Source organism: Rhinoderma darwinii, chromosome 11 (genome assembly GCF_050947455.1).
Source record: "Rhinoderma darwinii isolate aRhiDar2 chromosome 11, aRhiDar2.hap1, whole genome shotgun sequence".
NCBI classification, from domain to species: domain Eukaryota; kingdom Metazoa; phylum Chordata; class Amphibia; order Anura; family Rhinodermatidae; genus Rhinoderma; species Rhinoderma darwinii.
In genome coordinates this window covers 70,053,459-70,075,354 of record NC_134697.1, presented here as the reverse complement: position 1 = coordinate 70,075,354, position 21,896 = coordinate 70,053,459, and the positions used below count along the sequence as shown (strand labels likewise).

Sequence of the window (21,896 nt, the reverse complement as noted above, 5' to 3'; positions counted from 1 at the left end):
CCCACTCCTAAGCCTGCCATCCTGAGTGGTGGAAGATGGAGTCAGTCTCAGAGACATAGACTCAGGTGCAGACTGATTACCTATGGGCGTATACACAGAAGTTGTGCCTGGCAGATCCTTTACAGTTACTAATTATTTTTGTGTGTTTGTGTTTTTTTACAGGTTCGGTTGTTGGACTACTTCGGATACGAAGACTTCAATGACGGCGTTTTTTTATTCTCAATAAATTGGTTAATGAGGGTTGTGTTTTTTTATTTCAATAAAATATTTTTTCTATGTCCTTGTATCTTTTTAAACTTTATTATCACCACCTTAGTAATGGCCACTGGCTGATTGACAACCTCTATTACTAAGGCGGGGCTTAATGTTAGCCGGTGCAAAGGCCAACACTAACCCCCATTATTACCCCGGTACCCACCGCCACCAGGGGTGCTGGGAAGTGCCGGGTACCAACCAGTACCCGTCCATCTGTAGTGACGGGCAGGCACCGGGGTGGCCGCAGGCTGGTAGTATTAGGCTGGGGAAGGCCAAAAACAGTGGCACCTACCACCCTGGTAATGCTGCTTGCTGCTGCTGTGTTGTATCTGGCTGGTTATGAAAATTGGGGGGACCCGACATCGTTCTTTCCAATTATTATTATTATTTTTTTTTAAATGACGTGGGGTCCCCCCCATTTTTCATATCCAGCCAGATACAATAAAGCAGCAGCAGCCTAGCATCACCAGGGTGGGAAGGGCCACTGTTTTCGGCCTCTCCGCTCCTGATAATACCAGCCTGCGGCCACCCCAGCAGCCAACCATCACTACAGATGGTCAAGTACTGGATGGTACACGGCTCTTCCCAGCACCCCTGGTGGCGGTGGGTACTGGGGTAATAAAGGGGGTTAGTGTTAGCCTCTGCATCGGCTATCACTAAGCCCCGCCTTAGCAATGGATGCTGTCAATCAGCCGGCGGCCATTACTATAGTAACAGACTGTACTTACCTTCCTGGTTCCGGATCGCAGCGGAATAATACCCCATACTGTTACTGAATAATACCGCCATACCATAACCACATTGTGACTGCATAATACCCGTATAGTGTTACTGAATAATACCACCACACCATAATCCCATATTGACTGAATAATACTACCATACTGTTACTGAATAATACCGCCACACCATAACCACATAGTAACTGAATAATACTACCATACTGTTACTGAATAATACCGCCACACCATAACCACATAGTGACTGAATAATATCCCCATACTGCTACTGAATAAGAACCACTATACAAAGACCAATATTTCCACCATATAGTTACCATATAATAATAATAATCTTTATTTATATAGTGCCAACATATTACGCAGCACTTTACAATACAGAGGGAACATGTACAGACAATATCAGACATTACATAGTGACAAAGTTAATTTACAATTCAAACAAGAGGAGTGAGGACCCTGCTCGCAAGAGCTTACAATCTATGAGGAAATAAGGGAGACACAAAGTGTAACAGTGTTTGTTCTGTACAATAGTCCACCATTTTTATACACATGGGTGGTACATATAAAGCTGCATGAGCCGGTCACCAGCCAGTATCCGTGTATGATGGACATGAAGAGAAAGAGTGTAAGGGAATCTTATTCTGATGACTAATCTATAAGGGGGCCATGGAAAGGAGTCAGATTAGGGAATGTTATAGGTCTGTCTAAATAGATGTGTTTTCAGGGCACGTTTAAAACTGGATATTGGGAATTAATCTGATTGTCTGGGTAGCACATTCCAGAGGACTGGTGCAGCACAAGAAAAATGTTGGAGACGGGAGTGGGAGGTTCTGATTATGGAGGATTTTAATCTAAGGTCGTTGGCAGAACGTAGAGCCCGAGTAGGGTGGTAGACAGAGATGAGGGAGGAGATGTAAGGAGGTGCAGCACTGTGGAGAGCTTTGTGGGTGAGAGTAATAAGTTTGAATTTTATTCTGAAGGGGATGGGCAACCAGTGCAGTGACTGGCACAGATTAGAGGCGTTGGTGTAGCGGTTGGTCATAAATATGAGCCTGGCTGCTGCATTGAGAATAGATTGGAGAGGGGAGACTTTAGTGAGGGGAAGACCGACTAGTAATGAGTTACAGTAGTCAAGACAAGATTGAATCAGAGCAACAATGAGAGTTTTGGCGGTTTCCTCCGTAAGAAAAGAGCGGATTCTGGAGATGTGTTTGAGGTGAAAATAACACGAGCGTGAAAGTGATTGAATGTGAGGAGTAACGGAAAGATCTGAGTCAAAAATAACCCAGAGACAGCGGACGTGTTGCTTAGGAGTTATGATAGTGCCACACACACAGAGATGGAGACATCAGGTTTAGGGAGGTTAGTAGATGGTGGGAACACAAGGAGCTCAGTTTTAGAAAGATTCAGTTTCAGATAGAGAGAGGACATGATGTTAGAGACAGCAGACAGACAATCACTGGTGTTTTGTATTACAGCAGGTGATGTCATGGGAAGAGGCATATAATTGGGTGTCATCAGCGTAGAGATGGTACTGGAAGCCAAATCTGCTGATGGTTTGTCCAATAGGGGCTGTGTAGAGAGAAAAGAGGAGCGGACCTAGGACTGATCCCTGAGGAACCCCGATAGCAAGGGGAAGAGGAGAAGAAGTAGAACCAGCAAATGACACACTGAACGAGCGGTCAGAGAGATAGGAGGAAAACCAAGAGAGAGCAGCGTCCTTGAGGCCAATAGAGTGGAGCATGTTAAGTAGGAGTTTGTGGTCTACAGTGTCAAAGGCTGCAGAGAGATCCAGAAGAATCAGGAGAGAGTATTTACCATCCGATTTAACCACCAAGAGATCATTTGAGACTTTAGTAAGGGCAGTTTCTGTGGAGTGTAGAGTGCGGAAACGAGATTGTAAGGGGTCAAGAATGGAGTTGGCAGAGAGATAGCGGATAAGGCGAGAGTAGACCAAGCTTTCCAGGAGTTTGGAGATGAAGGGCAGATTAGAGACTGGTCGGTAGTTAGCAGCGCTGGATGGGTCAAGAGTTGTTTTTTTCAGTAATGGGTTTATAATGGCATGTTTAAAAGAGGAGGGAAAGATACCAGAGGAAAAAGAGAGGTTAAATATTTTAGTCAGGTGACTAGTGACAGCTGGGGAGAGGGACTGGAGGAGGTGTGATGGGATAGGATTACTAGGGCAGGTAGTAGGACGAGAAGAAGAGAGGAGCCTCCTGGGAGGACTTTTTTTTCGGTTGGCAGACAGGAGAAGAATTCTCCGCTGGGGACACAGTTCTAAACTGACTGGGCACGCTGGTGTCCGTAAGACCCGAGACCTGATTGCTCGTCACTTTTGGTGGCCCACGCTACCTAAAGATGTTCTGGACTTTGTCTCTTCTTGCACAGTGTGTGCCTCTAACAAAGTGTCTCACTCCAAGCCTGCCGGCCTGCTTCAACCTATGCCTGTACCCAATGCCCCCTGGCAGCACATTGCGATGGACTTTGTCACAGACCTTCCCCCCTCAGCAGGATGCAACACTGGGTGGTGGTGGACCGGTTCTCTAAGATGGCACATTTTATCCCACTGACTGGTCTACCTTCTGTTCCTCGTCTGGCGAGTCTCTTCATTCTACACATCTTTCGCTTGCATGGCTTGCCTCTTCACATCGCGTCAGATCGGGGTGTTCAATTTACCTCAAAGTTCTGGAGAGCCCTCTGTAAACTCCTGGATGTGAGTTTGGACTTTTCCTCGGCCTATCACCCTCAGTCCAATGGGCAAGTTGAAAGGATCAACCAGATCATGGAGAATTATCTCCGCCCCTTCATCTCTTCACCTCACGATAACTGGGTACAGCTTCTTCTATGGGCTGAGTTCTCATACAACAACCACATAAGTGAGTCCACCACCTCCACTGCATTTCACATTGTATACGGTCAACATCCTAGAGTCCCTCTCCCAGTGTCGACTACATCTCAGGTACCCGCGGCTGACTCTGCATATGGGGACTTCCTGCAAATCTGGCAACGACCCGGTCCTCTATTTCGCTGGCAGTAGATCGCATAAAGCGAAAGGCAGATACTAGGAGAAGAGAGCCGCCTCAGTATCTTCCGGGGACTAAAGTCTGGCTGTCCTCTCGGAACATTCGCTTGACGGTGCCTTCATACAAGTTTTCCCCCAGGTTCCTTGGTCCTTTCGAGATTCTGCAACAAATCAACCCTGTCTTCTATAAGCTGCGGCTGCCTCCTACCCTCAGAATCCCCAACTCCTTCAATGTGTCCCTCCTGAAACCAGTGGTCCTGAACCGCTAAAGCAAGACCTCTAGTTCCACAGTTGCTCCTAGCGGTCCTTCTGATATATTCGAGGTAAAGGAGATCCTGGACTGCAAAAGGGTAAGAGGAAGGACTTTCTATTTGGTGGACTGGAAAGGGTTTTGTCCTGAGGAGAGGTCCTGGGAGCCAGAAGAGAACCTCAGTGCTCCTGCTCTTATTAAAAAGTTCCTCTCTCGCTCTGGCCCCAAGAAGAGGGGGTGTAAGAGGGGGGATACTGTAGCGTCCATGGCTGTGGGCCGTCGGGTTTACTCACCTCCCGACGCCCGCAGCCATGGATCCGTGAGTGCTGCTTCCCATCTCCTTCCTAGGAGACGCCAGCGCTCACTTCCACTCCGTTGTACTGTGTCCCGTAGGGTGCGCGCGCAATCGTCATCATCATCATCAACTGCCACGATTTCCTGGTCTATAAGAAGACCCCAGGCCTTCTGATCATTGCCTGAGCGTTGTTAGTTTTCCCAGTCCGTCTTGCAAATGGTCCCTTAGTGTTTCCCGTTCCAGTTGTTACCCGTGCCTTGTTCCCTGTTCCTGTTTCCCGTGCTGTGCCTTTAGTATCAAGTCGTGCCACGTCCTGTGTCATCTGCCACATCCGGAGGAATCCGTCACGTCCTGTGTCATCTGCCACGTCCGGAGTAATCTGCCACGTCCTGTGTCATCTGCCACATCCGGAGGAATCCGCCACGTCCTGTGTCATCTGCCACGTCCGGAGGAATCCGCCATGTTCTGTGTCATCATTTGCCACGTCTGGCGCAACCTGTGTCATCCGCCACGTTTGGCGTTACCTGCTGCACCCATCTCCATCAGCGCCAGAGCTGCGGCCACTGCCCGGACTATCCAGGTACCCTTGTGCGGGACATTGTATTGCTGGGGTAACCTGTTGTTTGGCCAGCTGCCTCCCCGCTATGACGGTACGGCCTAGTGTGTCCACTAACCCGCTTCGTGACAGCCAGGTCTTCCGCACTGAGATCTGTAATTGGCGTCTGCACTTTAGGACTAAGGAGGGAGTGAAAAGTATCAAAGAGGCGTTTTGGATTATTGGATAGTGTGGAGATGAGAGAAGTGAAATAGACTTGTTTGGCGCGGTGAAGGGCAGAGTTATAAGTTTTAAGCATAAATTTGTAATGGAGGAAGACTACAGCCAAATGCAATTTTCTCTACAGTCGTTCGACACCTCTCAAGCACCACTGAAGAAAGCGGGATTGAAGCATGTGCCAGGGTTGTCGTCATCTTTGTCAGGTGGTTCGGAGTGTAGGGGGGGCTGCTTCATCCAATGCATTTTTTGAGAGTGTTATTGTAAAGTTTGGCAGCCAGATTGGGACAGGAGAAGGAAGAGATAGGGGACAATGAGGACTGTAGACTTTCTATGAGTTTCTGAGTGTTAATGGCATGTAGATTTCTGTAAGTCTGATACGTAGGGATGACCTGAGAAGGCAAAGAATATTTGATAGTAAAGGAGAGATGGTTATGGTCAGAGAGCGGGAGAGGAGAGTTAAAGAGGCTCTGTCACCAGATTTTGCAACCCCTATCTCCTATTGCAGCAGATCGGCGCTGCAATGTAGATAAGAGTAACGTTTTGTTTTTTTAAAAATGAACATTTTTGGCCAAGTTATGACCATTTTTATATTTATGCAAATGAGGCTTTCTAAAGTACAACTGGGCGAGATTAACGTTAAAGTACAAATGGGCGTGTATTGTGTATGTACATCTGGGCGTTTTTACTTCTTTTACTAGCTGGGCGTTGTGAATAGAAGTGTATGATGCTGACGAATCGGCATCATCCACTTCTCTTCACAACGCCCAGCTTCTGGCAGTGCACAGACACATAGCATGTTCTCGAGAGATCACGCTGTGACGTCACTTCCTGCCCCAGGTCCTGCATCGTGTCGGACGAGCGAGGACACATCGGCACCAGAGGCTACAGTTGATTCTGCAGCAGCATCAGCGTTTGCAGGTAAGTAGCTACATCGACTTACCTGCAAACGCCGATGCTGCTGCAGAATCAAATGTAGCCTCTGGTGCCGATGTGTCCTCGCTCGTCCGACCCGATGCAGGACCTGGGGCAGGAAGTGAGTGACGTCACAGCGTGATCTCTCGAGAACACGCTGTGTGTCTGTGCACTGCCAGAAGCTGGGTGGTAACGAAGAGAAGTGTATGATGCTGATTCGTCAGCATCATACACTTCTATTCACAACGCCCAGCTAGTAAAAGAAGTAAAAATGCCCAGATGTACGCACATAATACACGCCCACTTGGACATAACTTTAAACACGCCCAGTTGTACTTTAGAAAGCCTTATTTGCATAAATATAAAAATTGTCATAACTTGGCCAAAAATGCTCATTTTTTAAAAAAAAAACAACGTTACTCTTATCTACATTGCAGCGCCGATCTGCTGCAATAGGAGATAGGGGTTGCAAAATCTGGTGACAGAGCCTGTTTAATAAAGTCAGAAACTGAGCAGAGACGGAAGAAGACCAGGTCAAGCGAACTCCCGTCTTCATGTGTAGGAGAGTTAGTAAGTTGTGACAGACCTAGGGATGAGGTTAAAGATAGAAACTGGGTGGCAGATGGGGAGTTTGGGTTATCAATGGGGATGTTGAAGTCACCCATGATGAGAGTGGGTGTTTCAGAGGATAGAAATTGTGGAAGCCAGGCTGCAAAATGATCCAGGAATTGGCGGGGTGAGCCCGGGGGGCGGTAGACAACTGCCACTTGGAGGGAGAAAGGGTGAAAGAGTCTGATGGTGTGGACTTCAAAAGAGGGAAATGTGAGTGAGGGGACCGGGGGAATGACCTGGAAAGTGCAGTGTGGGGAAAGAAGTATACCTACTCCTCCACCCTGCCTGTTCTCAGGTCTGGGGGCATGAGAGAACTGGAGACCACCATAAGATAGAGCAGCAGGGGAAGCAGTGTCAGACAGGTGTAGCCATGTTTCTGTAAGAGCCAGGAGGTTGAGAGAGTTAGAAAGGAATAAGTCATGAATAAAGGTGAGTTTGTTGCACACGGACCGAGAATTCCAGAGAGCACAGTTAAAAGAGACAGGAGAAGACATACACAAGGAATTGTAAGAAGATTTGCAAGGTTTCTATGTGTGGCAGGTAAGTGGTTGAGCTTGGCAGAAGAAAAGGGAGGACCAGGGTTGGGAGAGATGTCCCCTGCAGCTAGTAGCAGGAGAATGGAGTGAGACAGCAGATGGTTCTGTGATTTATGAGAGCGATTTTTATGTTGGGCAGTGGGATGGGATGGGTTAAGTTGACTGAGGAAAGTGAATAGTGAATGGGAGCTGTACATGGGCGAGGCCAGGAGAGAGGGACTGATGTGGACTGTTTTTTGCCAAGGCCTAAATGGGCGATAGGATTGTAATCCAAGAGCAGCTATAATGATGAGTGCGGTAGTGAACATGTTTGTTTGTAAACAGATAGAATATTGGATCTAATAATTAGAGTGTGTGCTAGTTTGTTTCGTTTTGCAGCTTACCTGTCACTGACCCTGTCCAAGTGCCATGTATAACTGCCATGGATAACTGCCATGGATAACTGCGAGGACACTTTGACAGTATGACACTTAGGCAGAGATGACTTCTGCCTTCGTGCCCCCCCTGCACGAGTGCCTTGCCCTTATACTACATCTAAATTTATAGGGGAGTAGATGCTCAGATCTAGGCCTAATTAAGCTCGTTCAGCTATTAATCAAATCAACTAGACACATGAGGTGAAAAGCTCTGCAGAGATAAGCAAATAAACTAGCAGGTCTGGATGATCATAAAACTTAACGACGATCAAACACTTTGACAAAAGTTACAGATAACATTAGACTATATAGGAAGACAGGAAAGCAGAGTACCATAAAATAAAAGTTTCAGCTTTTTGAAATGCAGGTACAGCAGAGATGTAGTTCATACAGGAATGGAATGGATTATATACCTGTATGAAGAGAAGAGAGATGGATGTTAGATCTGTGCCATGTATAACTGCCAGGACACTTTGACAGTATGACACTTAGGGTATGTTCACACGGCCTATTTACGGACGTAAATCGGGCGTTTTTGCCCCGAATTACGCCCGAAAATAGCGCCTCAATAGCGCTGACAAACATCTGCCCATTGAAAGCAATGGGCAGACGTTTGTCTGTTCACACGAGGCGTATATTTACGCGCCGCTGTCAAATGACGGCGCGCAAATAGACGCCCGCGTCAAAGAAGTGACCTGTCACTTCTTTGGCCGTAATTGGAGCCGCTATTCATTGACTCCAATGAATAGCAGCGCTAATTACGGCCGTAATTGACGCGGCGTTCAAGCGCCTGCACATGCCGGTACGGCTGAAATTACGGGGATGTTTTCAGGCTGAAACATCCCCGTAATTTCAGCCGTTACGGACCCCCGCCGTGTGAACATACCCTCAGGCAGACATGACTTCTGCCTTCGTGCCCCTCTATTGAAAACACATGCATGCCCGGCCGTGCATGCATGTGTATGGGGGAGTAGTTAGGAATAGCCATTTTGCCAACATCTACCTAAAGTGTATGGCCAGCTTAAAGGAACAGTGTTACCACAATTTTTTTTTTTAATATGTTAAAGATGTTAGTGCTTTATTAAAAACGTTTGGATTAATTTGTGTGTTTGTGTGTTACTTTTTCTTATTTTTACACTTTTTCTTCCCTATGGGGGCTGCCATTTTTTTTCCCATTTCTGTATGTGTCGATTAACGACACATACAGACATGGAATACGGCAGCCACAGTCCCATAGGGACTGCGAACGGGGCCTGTTCCATCCACTTCAATGTACGCCGTCTGTGTGGGAACGGCGCATGCGCCGCTCCCACACAGTCCAATTTGAACTGCGCGCCGTCCGGCGCCATTTTCCTGTGGACCGGAAGTCGCGGCCGGACAGTAAGATTACTACTTCCGGTCGCGGCTTCCGGACTTGTGCACTTGGACCAGCGGCAGCAGACGGAGCGGACGGGCCGGAGGGAGCCGCGGCGGCAGGAGCAGGTAAGAGATTTCTATGTATGTTCGTGTTTGTGTGTGTTTACTACTGTATGTAAACCTACTACACTGTGTGTTAGCTCAAAAAATGGCGACACACAGTGTAGGAGGTTAGACCGTTCAATCCCCTCGTTTATCCCGGCACTAGCCAGGATAAAGGAGGGGGGGGATGCTGAGAGCTCACTAGAGCGAGGGCTTTTTACCCAATTTTGCAGCATAAAGCAATGTGGTTGCTTTACCACATGCAATGCTGCAATTTTGGGAATGGCTCCATCTAGTGACCAGCAATGGGAAATATTATAAATTAGAATCCAATTGAATCCAATTTATAATATTTCCTGACTCGTGAAAAAAAAAAAAAAAATAGAACAATGTTTAATCACCTATACACTAATTGTTTAACTAAAAAAAAAAAATCATGTTTTGCTGCCAACACATTCCCTTTTAGGCCCCATGCACACGACCGTGTTCGGTCCGTGATATACGGTCTGAACGTCGGCCGCTTTTCCCGGACCGAACACAGTGCAGGAAGCCGGGCTCCTAGCATCATAGTTATGTACGATGCCAGGAGACACTGCCTCCCCGCGGAACTATTGTCCCGTGCTGAAAACATGATTAAAGTACGGGACAGTTTTCCCACAGCAAGGCAGTGACTCTTGGAATCGTACATAACACTATGACGCTAGGAGCCCGGCTCCCTGTACTGTATTCTGTCCGGGAAATGCGACCGACATGCGGACTGTATATCCGGACCGAACACGGTCATGTGGATGGGGCCTTAGAGGTCTGACTTAAAGATTACCCTATTAACCATACTTTAGGCAGGTTATGAGTTAAACTGTCAACTAGGCATTCTGAAGGCTGGAGACATGCCCCTCTCCATATACACATTTTTGCCTTCATTTCAGTGCTCAGACTCTGCGTGTTCAAGGGATCTGATGCTGCTTTTAATTGATGGTGGCATTTCTTTTGAAATAATTAGCAATAAAAGTTTCATAAATTATTGATGTGGAAGTCATTAATAGTAAAAGCTGAAAAACAAGTCATAATTATAAGCGGATTTTGCAAAATATAATAAATTGTATTTGAAAAAAATATTTTGGAAAAGCAAATAAAAAGCTGAAAATCAGTTCACCATAGAAAAGACTATGACTATGGAATCTGATGACAAATATTGCTAATAACTGAAAGATTCTGAATATTCAGATACATACAGCTTTAGGAACAAAATGACATGCATAATATTCAGTAGCGTACACAGAAGAGAGGGGATCCTAAGGTTGGGATTCCGACACAGCACTTACTTGAATTTCCGGGGAATTTTTTCGCCGTGTTTTTCTTTTTTTTCCTCCAAAAATGCTACCATCAGATATTGCTTAAAAGTCTAAAGTAAAATATTAGAACGCTTACATATACAGCGTTTTGATTTGTGATGTTTTATTAGTGTTTTTGGGGTCAGTTGTGTTTTTTAATAAATGCAGTAAGCTGGTGTTTTTTCTAGTATTTTTTTCCCCATAAGCTTCTAAATAGGACATAAAAAAAATGTGCAGAATTACACATAAAAAAGAAAGCCATATAAAAAATAAAACGCTTGAAACACATGTTTTTTCTTAAATGCGTTTTAAAATGCTGAAATACAAGTGTGTGTGTGAGGGAGGCCTAGAGCAAAGATCAAATTGAACACCCATTATGGTGCAGGGTTTTGCCACCCAGGACAGTATTGTGTTTGTTTCCCTTTCCACTTCCTTTAGTTTATCTATGGGTCAATGCTCCAGTCCATTGTTTTGCTAACAATGCAGTTCCTCTGGGGAGGGAAGTAATTTCATTGTATAATGATTGACAGTGACAGAAAAAATATAAATACTCCACATTATGTCCATATAGATACCCTGTACATTAAGCCGTAGCCGCATGAGTCAGTAACTGTGCATCCTGGCGAGGGGTTACTTGCTGCACCGGGACGTACAGTGCCAGTGACAGTGTCCGGAAACCAGGAGATCAGCTGTTCCCAACAGCTGACACTCCCCTGTCACCGTCAATTGACCTATCATAGCGGTCCAACGCGGCTGTACAGATCCACCAATCACTTTGTATTTAAGTCTAAAACCGTTCCCAGTACTTGTAGTAAGATCCGGGAATGTTAATAACTATTTCCCGCCCCTGCCTCATGTGACCGGCAATGGATCAATAGAAGTGGTCCATTGCCGGCGATCGCTGTCATTGGTGGGTCTGTTCAAACCACCAATCACAGTGCGTTTTTCCCCAGGACGGGTAAAAAATACCGGTGACAGGCTCTGATCTCTTGGTTGGTGAAGTAAAGTAGAAGAGATCAGAGCCTGTGGGCCTGTGCCGTTTTGTCTGCTCCTCAAAGTAAAAAAAAAAGAAGCACCCATTAACCCTTTCCACACCTCTCATCAACTCCTCCCTGTGTCTGACCTCACCACCTCCCAGTGTATAAGGGAGAATTTTTTTTCCAACATAATTCACAAAAAAATTATTTGATTTAGTTCTTAGGTAGTTCTCTAGCTCGTCTACATTAATTAGTCGTGTCAGTTGTCAGTGTCAACCTGTCGTGTCAGTCGTCAGTGTTAATCTGTCGCGCCACTTGTCAGTCCTACAGTGTCAATCCGTCACTGTCAGTTGTCAGTTCGTACACACACACATTTATAAAATGGCAGTGAGATATTACACCGCTGAGGAGGTGTATGCCACGATCGCCTCTGATACAGACACAGCGAGCGATAAAGAAACAGAGTTCATGCTCTCGTCCTCCCCCTCGCAGCCGCAGGAGGGTTAGTTCCCAGGTTCTGCCTGACCACCGGAACTGCCAGCTCTGATTGGTCACCCCCAACCAAATATACTCCACAAATCCTAGAATTTACTGCTGCAGCAGAAATTCCTGTGCAGAGGAAAGGGCTATCTGTAATGGTTTTTTTTCAAACAGTTTTTTTCTGATGATTTTATCCAGCTTATGGTGGACCAAACCAGCCTTAATGCCCAGCCATTTATTTTGGAACACCCCAACTCCTTTCATACCCAGCCCAATAGGGGCATTCCACTAATTGTGCCGAAATGCAAAAATATTGGGGGTTAGTCCTCAACATGGGTCTAACTAAAAAGCCAGACGTGAGATCCTACTGGTCCACTGACATTTTAGATCACTGTCCACTGTCCTGCAATACAATGACCAGACCCCGCTTTGAGGCCCTTCATAGATGGCCAAGATGACCCCAATTTTGATAGACTTTTTAAAATTAGGCCAATCATTACTATTTTATCCCAACATTTTTCCGCAATTTACAACGCTCAAGAAAGAAATCTCAATCGATGAATCCTTGGTTCACTTCAAGGGCAGGCTAAAGATTCGCCACAATTTGCCCAATAAGCGTGCCAGATATGGCGTCAAGATCTACACACTCTGTGAATGTCAGACCGGATACACACATCCTTTCTTATTTATGAGGGGAAGGACAGGACAATACAGCCGCCAGAATGTCCACCCTGCATAACAACCAGTGAGAAGATAGTGTGGAACCTTCTGCACCCAGAGTTCCAGCTGCACCCCTGTCTCCACACGTAGCTTTACATCTTAATAAATTAATTTGGGGGTTGATCTGAATGATCAGGTTTTAAAACCATATAGTGCCATGAGAAAAAGCTAAATCTGGTACAAGAAATTGGCAGTGTACCTTGTCCAGATGGCCAGGGGCAGATTGGCCATGTACTTTGCCGGGAATTTTCCTGGTGTGCCGGCCGCTCCACTGATCAGGGGCCGCTCTCCTGTACAGTCCTGCATAAATCTGTGTTTGTAGGCCCATAGGCATATAGCAGCATATAGCAGCAAGGCCTTAGACTGCAGAAATGGTTAATTCTCCAGAGAGAAATGTTTAGAAGTTTAGGGGGCTTCCCACTTGTCCCCTGCAGCCCGTCCTGGGCACCGAGCACTGGCACTTCCCTTTGAGCGTCTACCCGGCTATGGCGCATGCTTCCAGTTCTGCGCCGGAGGCCGTATGTAGCCAACTCATGCCTCCCACTCCTCCACTATCGGGGCCCTCCAGCCTGGGTCGGGCTATGCTTTGCCCTGCGGCCACGCTGCACTATACGGCGACGCACTCTGCATCCGCGGCATCTCCACACCCGCACTATGTGGTAGAACGTCCACCACCACCGCTGGAGTGTGGAATGATCTGGATCCCCCTGAATACCTGGATTACTTCTCCATGGGGGAGAGTGATACTGAGTTTGTTCCCTGCAACCAGGAGCACGTTTTCTGTGGGCCCAGAGCACCTCTTCAGCTGCCACAGGTACCACAGAAACCAGCCGCCGCCACCCCCTCCTTCACTATAATTGTACCTGTGTCTATAGGACACAGATACAATTCCATGCATAAGTGCTGTATGGTGGGGCATGCAAAGTGCCCCGCTATCCAGTGCCTTTCAATGATGTAAGCGGTGTGATGTAGTCATCATGCCGCTTGCGTCACTGAATAACACGGCAAGGCAGCCTGCCAATCAGCTCCTTTGAATGACGCAATGTTGAAAGACACTGATTGGCTGCCACTCAGTGCCTTTTAATGACGCAAACGGTGCGATAACGTCATTGCGCCACTTGTGTCGTTGAATGACAGGGGTGTAGCTAGGGGGGGCAGGTGAGGCATGTTCCCTGTGCGCAACTAGGTGGTGGGGAAGGAGGGTGTGCCGCAGCAGAGCAGCTGATCGCTGCTGATAGTCGCCCTGTATGTTGGACACCTGCAGCAGTGATCAGCGTTAGGAAGAGCCAGGAATTCATACAGCGGCGTTCTGACTGGGGTCAGTGACAGCCCTGGAGTGGACCAGTCCAGTCACCTGACCTGTCACCTGAACTCACTGGTTCACTCCCGGGCTGTCACTGACCCTAGTCATAAGGAACTTTGCCGCTGCCTGCGCCGCATGACCTCCTCGGCTCCTGTGGAGAGTCACGTCAGGCAGAGCGGAGAGTGGTAGAGGTAGGCTACCGTTCTCCGCTCTGTTTACAGTGTGGCGCCTTTTACACGTGGGGGGCTGTGAGGCGCTGTTTACAAGGGGGCAGTGTGGCGCTATTTACAAGGTGGGTCAGTGTGGCGCTATTTACAAGGGGGTCAGTGTGGCGCTATTTACAAGGGGGTCAGTGTGGCGCTATTTACGAGGAGGGGCTGTGTGGCGCTATATACAAGCGGGGCTGTGTGGTATTATCTACAAGGGGGGCTGTGTGGCACTATCTACAAGTGGGGGCTTTGTGTGGCACTATCTACAAGGGGGGCTGTGTGTGGCACTATCTACAAGGGGGGCTGGGTGTGGCCCTATTTACAAGGGGGGCTGTGTGGCGTTTTCTGCAACAGGGGGGCTGTGTCGCACTATCTACAACAGGGGGCTGTATGGCACTATCTTTAACAGGGGGCTGAGTGGTGTTAACTACAAGGGCGGCTGTATATGGAGCTATCTACAGGGGGCTGTGTGGCGTTATATACAAGAGGGGGCTGTGTGTGGCGCTATCTACAGGGGGCTGTATAAAGTACAAAACACAAACAAGTATTTATAAAGGGCAAATAAATACCATAGAATAACTATGTATATCACAAATATATCTTTTATTTAAAGTAAATACACCACATGAATAATTAAAAACATTTAAAATAGCAAAAACATGCTAGACAAAATCTCTGGGGGTGACCACCCTGATAAGTGGTAAGCAGAAGAAACTCCCACACATCCACTTGATCCCCTCAATATGCGTTTCTAGCATATGAGCATCCAAAAGGAAAAATGTTGCATCTAACCAGCATATTTATGTGATAAGGTTGAAGGGGGAAAAGGGGACTGAAGTCCCCACGCATATCGCCACAATGTGGCATCCTCACGGGTTATTTTTGCACTGAGGTGTAATCATTACTATATAGACCCATAGATAATTAAAGTTAATTTAAGCAATAGTGTGCACCCTGTGGCGCACTTACCTCTCTCTTTCAACCGGTGGGCGCCACGCGCACTGAAGTCGGCATCTGATCGTGTGCAGTGCGCACGCCGGGGCCAACACCGCGAGTATGTGATGTGGCCCCGAGCGAATGCGCAGAACCACAAGCGTAAATCGGCCATGCAGCCGTGTTGAGCGGCTTCACTCGCTCCCAGTGCGCATGCGCCTGGGCCGTCACCACGAACACGTGGTGTGGCTCCCTGCGTATGCGCAAAAAAAGACAGCAGGAGCAGGTGGGCAGCTGAGGCAAATGCGCCATGTGCATGTGCCGGAGAACTCTGCACCTAACGGCAGCCTAGCCGTGACCGGCAAGGGCCGTCATGTAGATTATGTAGGAGATAGGGCACTTATAATCTGGTGACAGAGCCTCTTTAATTAGTTTAGCCAAAATACAGAAAATGTGCACATACAGGACACAAAGTTGCATCAAAGTCAACACCTTTAGGCCGGGTTCCCACGTAGTGTAAACGCTGCGGAATTTCCGTAACAGAATTCTGAGCGGAAATCCTGCAGCATTTACTTAGCAGCAAAGTGGATGAGATTTAGAAAATTTCATGCCCACGCTGTGGAAAAAAGCAGCGTAAACATTAATAAATTGAACTGCGGTGCAGAATTTAATTCCATAGCATTTCAATTTATGCTGCGTTTTCGTTGCTTTTCTGTTGCAAAACCCACAACAGAAATGCAAGTGTTGCAACTTTTGAAGCCGAATCTCAGCGATTCCGCCGCAAAAAACACAACTCAGGGGAAAAATAAGTCATACTTACCCAGAACTCCCTGGTTCTTACTGCAGTCCAGCCTCCTGGGATGACATTTCATCCAATTTGACCGCTGCAGCCAATCACAGGCTGCAGCGTCACATGGCCTGCAAGTCATCTTTCGAGGCTGGAGTACGCACAGAAGAGAGGGAGGGGGTAAGTATAAACATATTTTTTTTCTACACTGCTTTCCGCAGCGGAAGTTACGTCCCAAAAAAACGCACCACAATATGGTGCGGGTTCCAGGTTGGATACGTTGCGTCGTTTTTACGCAGCGTATCCGACCCGTGGGAACCCGGCTATTAGGGTATGTTCCCACGCACAGGATAGCTGCAGATTTTCTGCAACAAAAAATCTGCAGCAGAATCTCAAGAAAAATGCTGTTAAGGCAAAATTCAAATGTGTGCGTTTTGCGCGCACAAGAAACTCAGCGTTTTTTGCACATTGCAGTTCCATGTGTCATAAGTATTTGGTGCGTGGCTGCGTGATTTTCACGCATATGCCATCCTTATGATATGCGGTTTTGATCTTTATAAAAAGGAATGAAGGAGGTGGTTTTATTTTTCCCTTAATTTCTTGATCTACTGTTGCGTTGCGTGAATCACGCACAGCACACGGAAGTGCGTCCGTGTGCTGCGCGTGATTTTCACGCACCCATTGACTTGGGTGCGTGATGCGCAAAACATGCTCAAGTATAGGTCATGTCGTGAGTTTTACGCAGCGTACTCACGCTGCGTGAAAATTACGGACTGTATGAACGGCCCCATTGAGTTACATAGGTCCGTGCGACGCGCGTGATTTTCACGCGTGTATCACGGACGTGAAACACGTTTGTGTAAATAAGGCCTAAAGCCAGGTTCCCACGGGACGGACATGCTGCATTAAACCATGCAGCGTATCGGACCCGGAACTCGACTTTCCACATTGTGGTGCGATTTTGCGGACATAAATTCCGCTGCGTAATTAAGCGCACATACTTACCCCCACCCTCCTCTGACGTGCGCTCCCACCTCCCTGGATGATGTTGCAGGTCATGTGATGCTGCAGCCAGTGATTGGCAGCAGCTGTCACGTAGGACACACCGTCATCCCAGGAGGCCGGGCTGCACGAAGAAGGAGGGAATACTGGGTAAATATGTTTGATTGTTTGCTGTTTTTCCGGCATTACGATTTTTTGTGGCGTAAAGGCTGCGAATACGCCACAAAAGTCACAACACTTGGCTTTCTTTTTTCGCCATTGAATTCAATGTGGTTGCAAAACCTGCAGCAGAAAATCAATGAAAATGCAGCATTAAATTCCGCACCACAGGTCAAGTTATTAACGTTTATGCTGCGTTTTTTCCCTGCAGCATGGACATGAGATTTACTAAATCTTTCCCACTTTGCTGCTACTGTACACGCTGCGGAATTTCAGCACAGAATTCGGTTGCAGAAATTCCTCAGCGTTTATGCTACGTGGGAACACGGCCTTAATCTGTCACAAAAATCTGCACCAAATAGTGCGTTTTTCCTGCTCATATTGCTGTGGTTTTACCTGAGGAATTAGTGTTAAACATTGGTTATAGGAAAGTATATGTGCACCTTCGGATTTCGAGCGATTTTTACTGCATTTCCACAGTGGAAACGCTGTAAAAACCGCAACAAAACAAATCTGTTGCAGAATTTCTGCTCCCCTTTGAAGATTATGGGCAAAACACGCAGCATCTTTGCACAGAACACGCAGGATAAATTGACATGCTGCGGATTTGAAAGTCGCACCGGAGAACACTTTCTGGACAATTTTTCTGCGTTTTTTTTGAGATTTTCTAAATCTTATTCACTATGCGGCTACTGGAAATGCTGCAGAATTTCCGCACAGATGCCATTGCAGAAACTCCACAGCGTTTACATTACTTGGGAAGCGGGCCTTAGGCTAGGATCACACACAGTTTGATGCAGTTTTTGGCTCACTATTTAAAGCCAAAGCCACAAGTGTATCCACAAGGAAAGAAAGGTATAAAGAAAAGACTGATATGTCTCCTTTCTTTTATGTCCACTTTTGTGTTTGGCTCAAAACTGAGCCAAAACTGCCACGAAATCTGCATCAAAACTGTCTATGTGATTCTGGTCTTAATATGAGAGTGATTGATGTAGATCCTGCACATTAGACCCCAAGCAAAAAGCTGACTATTCTGGTATAAGCAGCGGCCACTACAGGGGAAATGTGGCATTACACATGGGCATACAAATGAATGGCCATCAATGTATTACATGGACTGACTGGGTCTGCAAGAGCAGCTGCTTATTACGATTATCAGCCATGACTAAGGACGCTGGAAGCGTCTGAAACGCGTAGGCCCCTTCTACCTACGATATTTCTCCTCACACTTCAGGATTTTACATCTGCAACTAAGTCCTGATTTTTTAGTTTTTGATCAATTAAACTCGGAACAAGTTTCCATTTTACATGCATCTACGCTGGATCCACTTCTTTTTCTCTGCTGTTGTCCATTTGTCGTGAGCCGACACGAGGATCCGTGCGGAGCTATCTAAGCAAGTTAGCTAACAAGGTGAGCTGGAGGCATCTTTCTCTATTTTGTGTCTGCTTATTACTATACCTCATAGAGGGAAATCCTCACCTCGCATATGGATAGGGGTTGTTCAGATAAGGCAACCCCTTAAAGGATTGCGTTAGGGAATTGCATCAATAATAAATTCTCTAAAATAGTCTTAAAGGGGTTATCCGGGGAACAAAAATTACAAAATATTGCATTGCATTAATATTTTTATATAAAAAGAAGTCACTTACTAATGTACTTTAATTTAAAATTTGGTACTAAATGATGCCGTTCAAACCCGATGAATTGTTCCTGGAAGTCATGTTGGTTTTCTAATATTGATAACGCACCGACACGGCCCCACGTGACAGAGGGCTTGCTTCCTGTGCTGTTCGTGTCAGCGTGTTATCAATGGCATGACTGCAAGGGGCTGTTACATTGCCTATTGCTGGAGTCCCCGAGCAGAGCATCAGCGAGCGCTTTGCTCGGGACTCCAGCACTGCGCACGACATTTGGTCAGTGTCTTCAGGGGTTTCCCATAGCTGGAGTTTCTGAGCAGATGCTCTGCCTGGGGACTCCAACACTGCTGCCTACGTTACTGTCACTGTCCATATATGGGCAATGACGTCGGCAGCAGTACTGGAGTCCCGAGAAAAGCGCTAACTGATGCTCTGCTCGAAGACTCCAGCAATAGGCAATGTGACAGCCACTTGCGTTCATGCCATTGATAACATGTCGACACGCACAGCACATGAAGCAAGCCCTCAGTCACGTGGGGCCGTGTCGGCGCGTGATCAATATTAGAAAAGCTCCAGCACTTCCGGGAACAATTCACCGGGTTTGAACGGCACCATTTAGTACCGAATTTTAAATTAAAGTACATTAGTAAGTGACTTCTTTTTACATAAACATTTTAATGCAATGCAATTTTTTGCAATTTTTGTTCCTTGGATAACCCTTTTAATGTTGGAATCATTCTCTTTCTAAGTGGGAGAGATCTGATAATACCTTGTATTATTCCCTGGTTCGATACACAACATATAATATGTAATTCTTTAAGCTTTTTGCTGATCCTACATTTCAGCTGTAAATGGTTTGATAATTGACTAGGACTATGAAATAAACCTTTTAGGAATCTATCTGTAAAATATTGTGTGAGTCTTAGTGGCATTATCCATATATTTATAATACGGTAAATACTAGATGTTCACATAAGCAGCATCTTTCTCAATTACAGATATGATCCTGGAGAAGCAACCGATGATTGTGAATGAGAAGAAAAGTGACTAAATGTCTCATTATTACACATTCTCTCTCCGCCCCTGTAAGCTATCTCTCCTCACAACACAAGACATAGATCACTGGGTCTACAGGAGGAGGAGTGGAGGACTCAGGAGACTATTCACAGCACAGCTCAATGAGGAGGTGATCATGACTGGAGTGCGCCTGGAGAACTGCTCAGCAAAGGTCCACATCTGAATATGGTTTAGTAGCACATCAAGGAAGACTTCCCCTCAAAACCCTACAAATACCTTCTAGCAGCTGCTTGTTCCTGCACCTGAGGACAGGCAGCAATGTCTGGTGAGTTACATGTTGCGTCTGAACACCTGGAACTGGGAGTTTACAGCAGAATTTCTTGGCTGGAAGTTCTAGACAGGATGCATTTGTGTACACATACAATGGAAAAGTTAATAAGCGCAATATGGGATTAACCACAACATAAATTCATAGCAAATGACCTTTTCACTATTAAGGGAATCCTTATTTTATCACTTTATTATCTTTTAAATAGTAATGTAGCTTCAGTTTTACAAATGAAATAGCTAATGGGGATGACTGATCAGCAATGCAGTAGTCAGCTGGAATTAGTGTATTCAAGCCTGGAAAAGTCAACAAATACAGATGTAGCCACCTTTATCTTGACCGAACGCTTTAAATACGTACGCATTGGCAAGAAACTAACTTAACTTTTTCAATGACGTATCAATGGCTTTTGTGATGTGATATACGGCAGCAAGTTATCAGAGTCAAGATAAACTTGGCTACATCTGTATGTCATTTTGCTGAAATGAACCTAAGATATAACCATACCAAAGCCAGATTTCATAACGGCTTTTTTTTTTTTTCCAGTATCTAAAAGGCTGACTTCACCTAGTTGAATGAAGCAGGGCTGTCCGCAGACATCTACTACACCTTTTCCCCACTGAGCAGATGGGAACTGTATTTCAGTAGCAGTTTTCGGACTGTATTGCTTATCTCACTACTCAAACAAGTGTATGACCTGAAATGTGTGAGAATTCAGGTCATGGCAGCATATTACTTAAGCAGCGAATTACATGGGATTCCGAGGTGCAGTGTTTTAACAGCAAAAACGATTACAATCCCAAAAAAAGGTGTTGATAAATGTTTCTTAGATCCACCAATCCCATGTACAAAGGTAGACTGTTCATGTTCTACTAGTTGCAGCTATAGGGAGAACTGAAAATCATAAAAATCGGTTAAATAGCTAGATACAAAGAAACTGCTTTATGAATTATTATGCTTTTTGGGTTCAGACACAAATTTGGGTGTAGGAAACAATTCTTACAGCATTTACTCCCAATTTACGTTGGCTTGGTCCCAAAGTTGATATGCACATACATTAATAATAAATGAACGCGTTTTCAGTCACTGGCAATGGAATAACAATGGCATATTACTGTTCTCAGAACACTCAATGGAGACCGATTGTTGAAACTTATAACAGAAAGCATAAGGAAATGTGCCGATTTAAAAGATCCCAAATGAAGAAAATGGGTTTGGATGTAGCTGAATGAGTATAATAAAATAACCCACGGATGTTGTTGGGGTAGGGACTAGAGAGGCATGTGGCCCAGGTGCTGGGGAGGGGGTGCCAATAAGTCACTCTGCCTTGGCCAAGCTATTTAGAAGCGGAGTTAGGTGAGCAAACTGAATCTTTGCCCTGGGGAAGAAATGCCAAGCTGACCCAAAATGTCTCGCATATTTCTATTCATTTTCATGAATTAGATGCTTTTTGTCATTAATAATTAGGGCTGGGAGATTTATGACCTAAATAAAAATCATGATTAATTGAACGTGTAACCTCGCTTACAATTAATGAACGATTAGCAAGGCAAACGTAATCTCGTGAGATTACGCTGTAAACTGTCATTTAAAACGAGATTACGTTTGCCTTGCTGGAATCTCACAGAAAAGATTCAGAAGTGTCAGGAGTCTAAGGGTATGTTCACACGGCCTATTTACGGAAGTAATTCGGGCGTTTTTGCCCAGAATTACGTCCGAAAATAACGCCTCAATAGCG

The 21,896-nt window shown here is 45.9% G+C and overlaps 1 protein-coding gene across 1 annotated transcript in view; it reads left to right on the top strand.

Moving 5' to 3' along the window:
* The first annotated feature begins 11,963 nt into the window (after window positions 1–11,963).
* LOC142662966 (synaptotagmin-15-like) overlaps window positions 11,964–21,896 on the top strand; it is a 71,747-nt gene continuing 61,814 nt past the window's right edge. The window contains exon 1 of the mRNA XM_075841259.1: window positions 11,964–12,084. Within this exon, the coding sequence (XP_075697374.1) occupies window positions 11,964–12,084 (121 nt within the window). The remainder of the gene's footprint in view (window positions 12,085–21,896) is intronic.